General features: G+C 48.1%; 1 protein-coding gene across 2 annotated transcripts in view; it reads left to right on the forward strand.

Annotated features, from left to right (window-relative positions):
- The window catches only part of LOC120531931 (bone morphogenetic protein receptor type-2-like), an 81207-nt gene that overhangs the window by 33598 nt on the left and 34832 nt on the right, over positions 1-12777 (forward strand). For both annotated transcript variants that reach the window (XM_039757803.1, XM_039757804.1), the window contains exons 6-7: positions 1169-1348; positions 4641-4820. In XM_039757803.1, the coding sequence (XP_039613737.1) occupies positions 1169-1348; positions 4641-4820 (360 nt within the window). The remainder of the gene's footprint in view (positions 1-1168; positions 1349-4640; positions 4821-12777) is intronic.

Consider the following 12777-nt stretch of genomic DNA (forward strand, 5'->3'; position numbering starts at 1 on the left):
CCTGGGGTCCTTATTGTGCCTGCTCCGAGTGTCCGAGTGGGTAGCCACTGTCACCTGACACTTGGAATGACCCGATTGCTGTAACACAGGCCACTTCAAAGGCTGCGGGTTCAGCCAGTCACCTTCCCAACAAGCCGGCCATCGTCACCTGAAAGTAAATGAATCACAGGCTGACCGGGACCACCGTGCCACAATGTTTGTCAGCCTCATGTTGGCATCACAGATGACTTGTGTGTTATGGAGTTTCACTGATTACAGTCTGCCAAAGCAGCGTCCTTCTCGCTCGGTGCCCTTTACTGCAGTGAGTGCCGATTGCTGTGATTACATTAGAAGAAGCGGGCACTGCTGTGGATTTCCTTTTCACGTTGGCATGTATGATCAAACCGTGTAGCGTCGTGTTACTCGGTTCATGGCTTCCAATACAGAATACCTTACAGAATACCTTGGCAGAGACACTTCTGACCTGTTGCCCAGTTTTCTCTGGTAAGGTTCCTGTCACCAGAATGCCAATCTTCATATGAACAGGTGTGCTCTGATTTTGGGCAGTCTGTCTTTCTAATGCCAGCTCAGCACAAAGTTCTAATAGAGCAGCTCTTGAAAGTCCAAATCGGCTCCTACAGTAAGCCAGTCATCTTCATGGGCACAACAATCCCAGCGCCCAATCCCTCCCGCTCCCTTCATGTCTGACTGTTGGCATGGTATTCAAGCAGTGCCAAGTCTGCCATCTTGTGTCAGGCCATGAGATTTGGAGCTTTCTGTACGCAGCGAGTGATTCACGTCTGTGTTTGTACGGGACAACAGGGAGCCGCCATCAACTGACAAAAGAACACATCGGGGAACCAAAATGGAGTCTGTGTGTCACGTTTGTCACTTCTGAGGTGTCACATTCTAATAGTGGCTCGGTGACATGAATTATTATTATGCGTGGGAGTCGTCATTTCGCTGGTGTGGCCACATTCCTCACTTCATCCAGGGGGTCCCCTCAGTTTCTCAGAAATGTTGCGTACGGATGGTTTGGGGGTCGCATTCTCCCCTCCAGTTCTCGTATAAATCGCGACTCGCACAAACTGAACCCTCTCTTTGTGCGTATAGAAGTTTTGTAAATCTGCCCCCTGGACTTCATGGAGGGGACTCTGCGGCTCACCATCTTGTTTCTTTCTCTTTGCAGCCTCCCAGAGTGAGAAACGACTTTGTGCGTTCAGCGACCTGCATCAGCACCTCGAGGTGCAGGGCACCCGGGAGGGCGTGGACTCCAAAGACAACAGCACAATCCGCTGCCAGGATGGCAGCCGCTGCTATGGGCTCTGGGAGAAGACGCACGACGGCGAGATCAAGCTGCACAAGCAAGGTGAGCCGGAATGCGACTGGCTGTCTTAACGCGGGGGTCCTTGTGAGACCCCTCACTGTCACCTTTCAGACTGTGGTGTAGGTAGCTGCCCCTTAACCTGTGCCCTCTGGAGGAGGGCGAGTGATGTATTTTGAGTATGGCCCACCTTAGAGGAGTGTACACGTGTCCCTTTTTTCTTATATAGCGCCTTTCCTTTAGTGTATTCCCAGGATGCCCTCCGTGGTCTCCCTTTATCCTGCCTGCCTCGTCATTTTCCTCTCATGATGGCCGATTCAGTTCTCCATTCCTTGATACTCAAGTGCCCCCCTCATCTATCAGTGGGCCTTTCCAGTCTGGCGGGGGACCGTCTTCCAAAATACCAGTGAGAGGAGTCATCTGTTTGAATTGTGCGTGGGCACAGTTGGCCTGATCCTCTCTGCCATCTTTGCCCCCAACATTCAGTCAAGTCTTATCCTCCTCTGCTGGTCTTTTTCATTTCTCGTTCCAGCCCCCCAGTTTCTCCTCATTTTCGCTCCGGGCACCAGCGGAGGTTCATCTTCTTGGGCACTGGAGCTCCCAAGGGACTTCTTGGTGCTTGAATGGAAAAAGCTGGCCGTCCTCGTTCTATAAGCTGACTCAAGTTATCAGCATCCATTCAGAGTGGGGACTTGAGGCTTTTCTCTTTGACTCGTGGCCAGTTTTTCGTGACATGGTTGGCTGGCACTCTTGCACTTTGTGGAGTCTGTCTTGGCTAAAAGTGGGCAACACAAACGAGAGAGGAAACGGAAGGAAAAGCTTTGATGACTCGATCGACTCTTGTCCCCAACATTTCAGATCAGTTGAATTAGGACTGCCAGTAGTCACGTGACTTGAACTAACCAATGAACGGTGGCTTTCATGCTTTCCTTGTTCTCTTCTTGATAACGACAACGATGAGAGGGCTGTCTGAGATCAGCAGAAAAAGCGATTATCAATCGACCAAAGAGTACAAGCCTGCCATCTCCAGAGACCATCGTGAGGTCTGGGGGTCCGGAGCTGACCAGTGAACCCCCCACTCCCAGAGTGATATTCATCAGACAAGTTGTGGAACGTTAGTGCAAACTGTTATGGTGAACAAATACCACGTGGAGCATCAGGGGGACTCGAGATGACCTGAGAGATGTGCAGTGGTGGGTTTCAACGTGGACCACACACCGCACACTAAGGCGCCTAATGGGCGAAGACTGGTACCAAATAAACAAGCAGACATTCTGCCCCAAAATCAAGCGCACACTGAGGCTTAAAATGAAAAGAATGTTAAATATGGTGGAGGCTTCAAAATGCTGCAGTTAATCATGAAATCTAAGGACAACGCTGGGCGCGTTTGGAGCAGAATGTGCCAACCAGTGTCAGAAAATGAGGTGGGGCGCAAAGATCAGGGGGTCCTCCAGCAAAAGAAAAAAACACGTAGCATGTTCGACTGGCCAGCAGGGAGCGCTGATCTCAGTCCTGCTTTGGAAAGCATGGAGAGGTGCTGTTATTAAAGGGTCTCCTCCGCACCTTCAGGGGCCCGAGGCTTCTAGAAGGCACACGGAGCGCCAGGCCAAGGGCCGTAGGGATGAAGTTTCATTTTCTACCTCCATTGTGGTGTAACTTTGGAGATCCAGTTCAGTTGTTCCGGTTATCAAGTCGTTTCAGGCGACCCCACACTTTGCCCGATCACCTACCTGGATCAGTTAAACTTTTTTAAATTGTTATCTACATGTATTTTATTGTGTGGTGTTTGTTTTTTTTTATATATTTATTTTTTTAATTTTGATTTTATAATAAACTAGAAAAATACGGCGCTTAAGAAGTTATGGAAGAGAAAAGGAAACATTTTAAAAATAACGTCACGTGATTGTCAGTGTAATTGTCAGGCTCATTTTAGTATTGAGAGCGAACTCTTTGATGATTGTAACGAGTTTCATTTAGGATCGTAAGTGTCGTGTATGAGAAACGCACATTTTTAGGCAGGGAGCCAACCACGTGGTAGGTGCAGGGACAGGAAGGGGGGCCGGGGGCGGCCCTTGTGCGTCTCTGCCGTGAAATAAATCGTCTGTTAGCGGAAATAAGGAATGAAACCACCACAAGGAGAGGTCCGTTTCGAAAGTTCCTTACGCCAAAAAGACAACGTTATTTTCGAAAGTTTGTTGCGGGACATGGCGTGAAATGAAACCTACTTAACGTTTGTAAGTACAGTGTAAAGGATGAGCGCGGGAAATGTGGGCTTCCCATGTATATTGGAAGTCGCAGAAACAGTGAGGAGGGAGGGGTTTCCCCAGTCTATCGATACAGTTTAGGGGGTACATTGGGTGTGGCAAAAGGACATGAAGCTTACCAAACGTTTGTACGTACGCTGCAAGAAACGAGCAGGCAACATTTCAGCTTCCCATCGATATGGAAAGAGAATTAGTGAGGAGTCCGCGAGGGCATCACCTTTTATATGTAGAGATGTCAACGTAGCGTTCCATAGAATTCAAGTTACTGGATTTCGTACGGTTTTGTCGTCATTTAACGCGTCTGAACACACTTCAGCCGTTACGTAGAACACGTTTGCTGTTTTCACCACCTGACTGTCGGCGGTGCTGAAGAACGAGCAGCGCATCGTAGACCGTGCCATATCAGTATACACACCGCCACGTCTCACGCCGCGCCGATGGCAGAAGGAGTTCTGTTTATAAGAGACAAAAGACAACTGGTAGATGATGACGAGCACATTTACGGTAGGCGAACAACATGGAATCGGAGTTTTTGAGAAACGTTCCACCTGCGCATTTGGAAGTCGTAACGAAAGCCGAACCGCGTAGCTGGTGCCGTTGACCTGGGGAACGAATCGGAAATGGCCCTGCGATTTTTACTGAAACTCTGCTCTGTGACCTAATAATCATCTTAATGAGCACTGCTGAAATATGTTTCATATGTTTTATCTTAACTTTAAAATTGCAGGTATATTTTTACGTTTAGTTGTATTTCACGTATTTGCTTAATTTTTTGGCAATTTTAACTTTGTGTTTATTAAACCAAAATAAACGAGGTGCATTCTTTACATTTCTGTAACCTACTCATTGTCTACCGGGGGCAAATCGTGGAAGGTGAAATGTGAGGGGGCGACTTTTCTGTAAACGGTGCCAGTGTGCTGAGCTGGTGTTGGCGTTGTATTAGCTACTCAGTTCTTGCCCTTACTGCGCTATTCTGGAGGGTCCTTCACTATTGCACGCTCAGGTGGGGGACCCCCTTGTGTCACAGTATGCTGTAATTGTCTGACGACTGCTCTCCATCTTCTCATTTCCAGGGTGCTGGCCTCACACTGGTGACCACCAGCAGTGCCACAATAAGGAGTGCGTGGTGACCACCGGACCCTCTCCCATCAATAACGGCACCTATCGTTTCTGCTGCTGCAACACCGACATGTGCAACACCAACTTCACCGAGGACTTTCCTCCTCCGAGCCCCACCAGCGTCCTGCCATACAGTGAGTGAATTATTCCGCCGCGCCGGCGTGTCCTGCTGGGATGTGCACTTTGTCACCGCTACCTTGATTGACGGCACAGTAAAGGGCGCCATGATGGCATCCCAGACCCGCCATGCCGCGTGTTTCTACTGCTTGGGGGGCCCTCATCTTGTGGTCCCTTTGTTTTGAATGAGTGTATGGGCCGAGGGGCCTTTCAGCATTTTATGGCTCCCACTGGAAGCCCAACGTGTTTATCTGGGTTGCCTCCCTTTTCTCCCAGAAGGCCCCTTGTGAAGTTCAGCAAGTCTCCTCATTCGGCTGGGGGGCTTTGTGGCGCACGACTGGAGTTTTCTTGAGTCTGAAGGCGTACAAAGCAGAAGCGGGGCGCTCTGGGACGACTGACATCTGGAAGCATTTTATCCGTGTACTCTGAAGCGTGGCTGCCAGCCGGCAGGGTGGGGGGAGGGGAGGGGTGTTTAGGGGCATCGAGTTGCTGGAAGCAGGAAGTAGGTGTAGGCCGGAGTCGTTTTTGCTCCCGGAGTTTCAAAACAAGCTCATTTTTAGGCCGCGCGGGCCTGAGAAGAGTCTGATAAAGGCTGTTTTGTCGGCGGCCAGGGTGGAGCTCGCGTCTGATTGGCCTGTGAGGCTTTCGGAAAAAGGGTGGGGGCAGGGGTGAAGGAGGAATGCTGGAAAGCAACAGAATGAAGTGGCGGGTTTATTTTATTTATTTATTTTTTTTGGCTTATGGAATTTTTTTTTTTCTTTGTGTGTTTCTGCCCGAGACGCAAAGAAATCAGCTGAACATCTGGAAGCAAAGCAGGATGGGGCAGAGTCCTGGAATTACAAGCTCTATTCAGTACATCGGAACAGAATGACTGTTCACCTACAGCCGTCTGATGGGCTCACGTGGGGAACGCAGGGACAGAGCAAGTTTTGAAGGTCCCTGAGGTCCTCGTGTCCACCACATGTCTTGGTCATGTATTCCATGTGTCTGCGGTTCCATTTGTAATGTTTGTGTGAAATTTACCCTTCAACTTTCCAGCTGTGTCACTGTGTCTGTCCTCGATGATCTCATTTTAAAGTCACCATCTCGATCCACTGGTCTAATGCTTGTCATCATTTTAAACACTTCAGTCAGGTCTCCTCTTCATCTCTGTAAAGGCTCAGCTCTTGTCATCTTTCCTCATAACTTCTCCCCTGTAGTCCTGAGTCAGCTGAGTTGTTCTTCTCTGGATCTTCTCTTGTGCTGCTATGTCTTTATGGAGACCCAAACTGCACCCAGGACTCCAGATGAGGCCTCACCAGTGTGTTATAAAGCTTGAGCAGATCCTCCTGTGACTTGTACTCCACACATCAAGGCGCTATATAACCTGACATTCTGTTAGCCTTCTTAATGGCTTCTTTCGGGATGTCGATAGCTTAGAGTCCACTATGACTCCTTAGTCCTTCTCATAAGGTGGACTCAGACCATCCATTGTATATTCAGACCTCACATTTTGACGACTTATGTGTAATTCTTTACATTTACTGACATTAAATTTCATTGTCCACAAATCTGCCCAAGCCTCTCTGCTGTCCAAGTCCTTCTGTGATCATATAACAGGTTCCAAATTATCTGCTAATCCACCTATCTTGGTATCATCTGCCAACCTCACCAGCTTGTTCCTTATATTCCTATCTAAATCATTTCTATTTATCAAAAATGGCAGCGGCCCCTCACTGCCCTCTGCTGGTTACCACTCTGAACATCACCCAATTCTGATGAGGTTCCTCACACCCTCATCACCCTCTGCTTCTTCCTGTGTCTGAGCCAATTCTGCACCCATCTAAAAACATCACCCTGACCTGCCACTTCTTTTAGTTTGATGCCCGCCCTCTCATGTGGCCCCTCATCAAATGTTTTCTGAAAGTCCTCATCAATAATCTCATCTGCTCCTCTCTGGTCGTCTCCTCATAGAATTCCAGCCTGTTAGTAAAACACGACCTCCCTCTTCTGACCCCACGCTGACTGCCCTGTCCTTGCCATGTGCTGCTCAATCTTATCCTTAACTAGCTGTCCCCCGCAGCTCCGCTCACGTTGTAGTGAAACAGGACAAACTTTAAACATCAATAAAAAATGTAATTCTGGCCAAGCGGAAGGTAGGTGCGCTCCAACGTCATACGTTGCCACTGCATCTGATGGGAGAGCGTCCTCCGCGTGGGGAGAAGAGCATGTGGCCGTGATATCTCTGCCAATCACCAGGACCTCGGCCCGCGGCCTCTCAGTTGGATTTGTGCAAATAAATCGTTACTGCAAGTGAACTCTGATACTTGGCACGATGAGAGAAGTCGCAGAAGCAACTAGAATGTTCAAGCAAATTCTAGAAAAAAATGATCTAAATCTGTTAAGTCGTTCTCTTGTGAAAAGTGGACGGACAGATAGATGTTGGATTTTTATATATATATATATACACACACACACACACACACTAGGGGTCAGGGGTCCACCCCCCCCCAGCCTGCGCTATGTGCCAGCCATTTCACGTCTCTGGCTCTCATGTTGTGAAGAGGGGGGCTGAACGCCGCACCCCAAGGAGATGCGGTCTCTCTGTATATAAAATCCTAGGCCTAAAAGTGCAAGGATTTTTTTGTCACGCTTTAAATCGAGCTTATTTTAAAACCTACATATATACGGTTGGTGTCATTCTTTTCAGAATTTATCGAACTTTAATGTGATGTTGTTAGATTTTCAGATTCTTATTCCGTTTTCAAATTCTAAACTTAAAGATATCAAGAATTCGCGTCCCATGAGATGAGACTTTGTGCCAAGAGATTTAACTACGCCTGGGGCCGGAAATAAAAGACGGAGAGTAGGACAGCCGCTGTACAGGCTTTTAAATGTTCAAAGTGCTGCGGGAGAAGCAGATGTAGCAAGGAGTTAAAAAAAACTGTTTGTTTCCCATTGTATCATTTTTCCAGATGTTCTAACTGTTTAGTTAATCCGTTATTTTCTAATTAGTGGGTCTGATGCTAAAGTAGTGGCAGCCTTTGATTATTTAGGGCTGTTCGCCTGGGTGTCTGCTCTGCTCGTTTTTGTCATTAATGAGAGACAGCGAAGAGAAATACAATGAAATCAACAAATGAGCGTTAATACAATAGAATTTATTTTTGTATTGTCCAAAATCACACAAGAAGTGCCACAATGGGCTTTAACGGGCCCTGCCTCCTGACAGCCCATAAATTCCAAAAAAAACCCTGTAGGGAAAAAATGGAAGAAACCTCGGGAAAGGCAGTTCAAAGAGAGACCCCCGTACCAAGTAGGCTTGGCGTGTAGTGGGTGTCGAAGAGAAGGGGGTCAATGCAATAGAATATACAGAACAGAATAAATCCTCGGTACAGTATAAAAATAAAAATTGTACAAGTATGGAGCAGAATTTAACAGTAGATGACATCCCATAATAGGATATGGATTTGTCCTGGAGACCTCAGCCATCAAGCTGCTTCCCCCTATTGGCCATTCCACAGCTGAGTCTGCGCTGCCAATGGAAGGACCCCTCTACCCAACGACTCCGAGATGACTCTACCTTAGGCAGGCAGGTGGGCAGTGGCATCAGGTGGCACATTTGAGTACCAAGAAGAGAAACCGAATAGGTGAGGATCAGTAACGAATCAGAGCTGTCATGTGACTTGTGTTTTAGTGCTAATGACAGTCTGTACAGTTAGTCAGCAGCTCTAGTCAGGGTGTGCTAAACTGAAGTCGTGAGTCTACAGCCTGAGACTGAAGGGGCGTCTCTTATAGTAGCAGGCAGACCAACCCACAGTTTAGGGGGTCCTGTAACTAAAACCTCGACCTCCCACTGTTATTTTATTAATCCTTGTTATCCTAAGCAGGCCGTCATCTTGAGATCTTAATGTGCGCTCAGGTTTGTAAGTCATGATAAGTTCAGACAAGTAAGCTGGACCTCAGCTATTTATTGCTTCATATGTTTAAAGGAGGATTTTGAAATCTGCCCTAAACTTAACTGGGCACCAGTGTAAGGATTTAGGCCTTGTATTTGTTACTGTTCCTTTCGTGCTAGTGTTGTACCGTGTTAGCCATTATGAATATAGTGAGAAGTCAAGCAAAATGACCCCTTTTATTGGCCAATATTCACAGTATTCAATTTAACATTTACTATGTTGTATAAAAGTTAATGTGCTTTCGGTGTTTGTACGAGAGTGGACATTTCAGCCCAACAAGCTCGTCCATCCTACTCGCCTCGATTGTCCAGAATAACATCACGTTGTTCTCTGAAGGTCTCTAAAGTCCTGCTCTCCACCACACTGCCTGGCAATGTACTTCTTGTGCCTCTGTGGGTCTCTGCGTGAAGAATAACATTTGTGTGAAATCCTCCCCTAACAAAGTAGCACATGAAATGCTTTGTCTCGTATTTGATCTTCTATGTGCTCTCTCTCTCTCTCTCTCTGTGTATGTTCGAATTTTCTTGTTCTTGTAGTAATTCTTGCAGCAGCATTTTGGATGCCATTTGATGTGGAATTCATAGAAGCTGTGTTAATGTTTGCGATGCGCCATCTGTTGGAATGACAACCGCAATGCCTTTTATTATTGCAAATGTTTGTGATGGGCGGTCGGTTAGGATGACAGAGACCTCACAGCTGGATGGACCCCCAGACATTTGGTCTTTTGTTAAGGTGGATTGTGACAAACCAGATGCCAGATCCCATCTAAACTTAACATCATATAAACTTTTAATAAAGAATTCATTTCAAGTTAGAAAAGAAAGAGAGGGAGACGGACAGAGCGAGAGCGAGCGAGCGAGTGCTTCTGTACAAGGTGGCCACCCTTGACCCGTCCAGAAAACACATTTTCCAAGACTGCCTAAAATGAGGAGACCCCCTCGATGTAGCAGACTTTGTTCTACGGTGACAATAATAAACGTAAATAAGCCGATTGGCCACTCGGCTCTGACAGGACTCCAGGATTGTTTGGTGTGCCCACCTGCACTCCTTCAGGCTTTGAGGGTCTTTGAGTGTGAAGCACTGGTGTGAGCACAGCAGGCCAGAGTTAACCCTGCAGTGTGAAGAGCAAATGAAGACACAGACAGGGGGTCCGACCTTTAAGACTGAATGTGGTACTAAATACACAGCAGACATGGCTGACTTGAACGTGACCCGAACGAATGTCTGTTCATAAAGCAGCACTTGACAATGGCGTAAAACACAATCAAGCACACAATAGCATAACGGATACAAGCATTTTCTTTAACATCCATCCAGAAAAAAAGCAAAACAGAAATACAAAAATTAAAATTCTGCTTCAACCCCCCAAATGGCTTGTTGTTATTACCAGAAGTGGAATTATCTGGAAATGGAGCTGACTGCTACACGACTGTTTATGTGACCTTCTTCATATCTCGGACGGATGACAATACCAGCACAGAGTGCCAATGCAAAGAAAGCAACACGATAATCTTAACGCGCATTTAATCATTTATTACGATTCCCAGGTCCTTCTCCTAAGACGAACTTTCACATTTCAGAGCTCACATTTTACGCTTATCTGTCCGTGCGTTTTGTGCCACTTGTGCCCAGATGCCCCTCTTTCCCTGCCACCTCCTCCAGGGGATGTTGAGGAGTTTCCAGACCAGCTGTGATATTTATGATCTCTCCAGCGGGTCCCGAGCCTGCCCTGAGGTGGTCTCCTGGCTGGACATGGCCAAAGCCACATCCTCAGGGAGGCGCTCAGGAGACATGCTAGTCAGCTGACCAAACCACCGCAATGCGGAGAAGCAACGACTCTACTTTGAGCTCCTCACTCGGTCACTGCGGCTGGGCCCGGACACCCTGTGAAGGAGGCTCACTTCTGCGATCAATTTCTTTTGCTCACCACCCAGGTGAGGGCAGAGGAACGTAGAAGGGCCAGTAAATCAAGGGCATGGCCTTTCGGTTTAGCTGTCTCTTCACCACTGGAGCTGCATGTGGATGATGGTGGACGCTGCTCTGATCTGCCAGTTGATCTCCCTCACTCGTGAACAGGACTGCGATACTTGAGCTCCTCCTCCTCCTCCTCCACCCTTTCCCATCAGTGGACCGTGTGACCTTCGACTTGGACGTGCTGATCCTCATCCCACTTGGCTGCAAACTGCCCCCATTTGTGTGCCCAGTGATTCCAGCAGGAGCGGAGCAGCGACCCTGAGGCTGAGGTCACCGAATTGGACTCCTGCTGCACTCTGTGGCTGCACTTAGACATTCCATCTGTGAAAGTCATGAACAGAATGGGTGACAGAGGGCAGACCTGGCAGCGTCCCACACTCACCAGGAACACGTCTGACGTACTGCTGGTCAACGTGTACCAAGCCTTCTCTCCAGTTTCACGAGGGCCACCGTTTACTTGCGTTAAATTTCATTTGTCACAGTCGGTCTGACCCATTCGGTGACAAGGGACCTGCCTGGCAGAGCTGCTCAGAGGGGGCACGTTTTTGTGGGGTTTTTAACGTGGCAAAACGCACCTACGTGTGAAGCACCCTTATGAAATATTCGGATTACATTTTAAATGCACACATTTTACGATTTGGGGAAACCAGATGTGCTTTCGGCTGCAGCAGTCCTCTTGATTTCCACATCCAGTAGCAAAGAGGCACCCCTGGTGACGGAGAATGTGGAAGACTTTCAAGCATGTGACACCAAAGTGGGCACACAGTCAGATTGTGCTGATTTTTAGCTCCGTGTAATCGTCAAACTGGAAGCGGCTGTGGTTTTCCTTTTCTTATTCAGATGGTTTACGTATTTTAACCCTGAGGGCGTCTTTGGGTCAAATCTGACCCGGTTTTGTGCTTGAAATCGATAAAAGCAGGATGAACTTTGGGACTTGGCCTACTCTTCTCCCAATTAATTAACGATTAACAGACAATTAAGAGACTTGTATTCTAGAGAATTCCGGACCAGACACCATGTGGAGGGACGCGGGTCGCTCCACGCCACTGCAGGACTTCTCAGATTGACTTTCAGACGTGTTGTAAACGTTTCCTTATTACTTCACTGAACTGCAGGACGTGTTGCAGACATTTGTCAGACGTGAAACGCCTAATGGAGGCTGAGGTCTACAGCTTGGTATGAATCAGACGGCTCGGGAGCTCTGAAGTGAAGATAAAGAGGTGACAAGGTGACACGACTGGCCAGTGTGAGTCCAGTGGGTCCCAGTCCCGTTAGTTGGGACCTCCGTTAGCGGACTAGACGGACCTACGCTGTCTTCAGAGGTGCTTCGGGTGGCTTGGCCGTGTACAGTATGTGCTGTAAAGCCGCTCGGCGTTTTAAATTCCAGTCCCTTTTCCGCTAGGCAGGAAGTGGCCGTCTGGAGTGGCTCGTCTTATTTGTGTCCCTTTTGTTATAGGGGGGGCTTTCTCTTTTTTGTGGAAAGCCATGGCCTCCCGCATGAGAGATGAGAAAGGATGGGCTTGGTGGGGGGGCTCCAGGATTTGTAAACAGTTGACTTGCCATCAGATACGTTTGCACAGGAAGGGCTTGTGCTCATCAGGCTCAGGCCGTGTCACGCAATGCGAAAGCAAAGTGGGGACGAGGGTCAAGAGTACAGAGTGGCGCGTGATGAGGATTTGACTGGCGAAACCCCAAGAGAGGATGCCTTCGTACCCGAGTGAGCGCAGCAGACGAAGCGTGAGTGAACTCGCACGCCAGCACACGTGCGCTTGCCCGGCCTAGTCGTCTCTTGTAATAAAGTGTGTCAGCACTCTGCAAATAACATGTTGCTTGTTTTCAGAACGTGTTTGTGCTGCTGGGCAGACGGAGATCAACACTGCGGCTGTGTGACGCCACGCGCCCCAGGTTGTCATTAAAGCGCAGGGCTCCTGTGCTGGAGTTGTGTGTGTTGGTGACTGCTTTGTGATACCCCTGTAATCGCCCCGCCTTTCTGACATGTGGCGCGTGTGGCCTGTGCGCGGTCTCTTTCTCATTCAGAGCCTGCCTACCTAGTCTGCCGCTTGGT

Source organism: Polypterus senegalus, chromosome 6 (assembly GCF_016835505.1).
Source record: "Polypterus senegalus isolate Bchr_013 chromosome 6, ASM1683550v1, whole genome shotgun sequence".
In the NCBI taxonomy this organism is placed as follows: Eukaryota; Metazoa; Chordata; class Cladistia; order Polypteriformes; family Polypteridae; genus Polypterus; species Polypterus senegalus.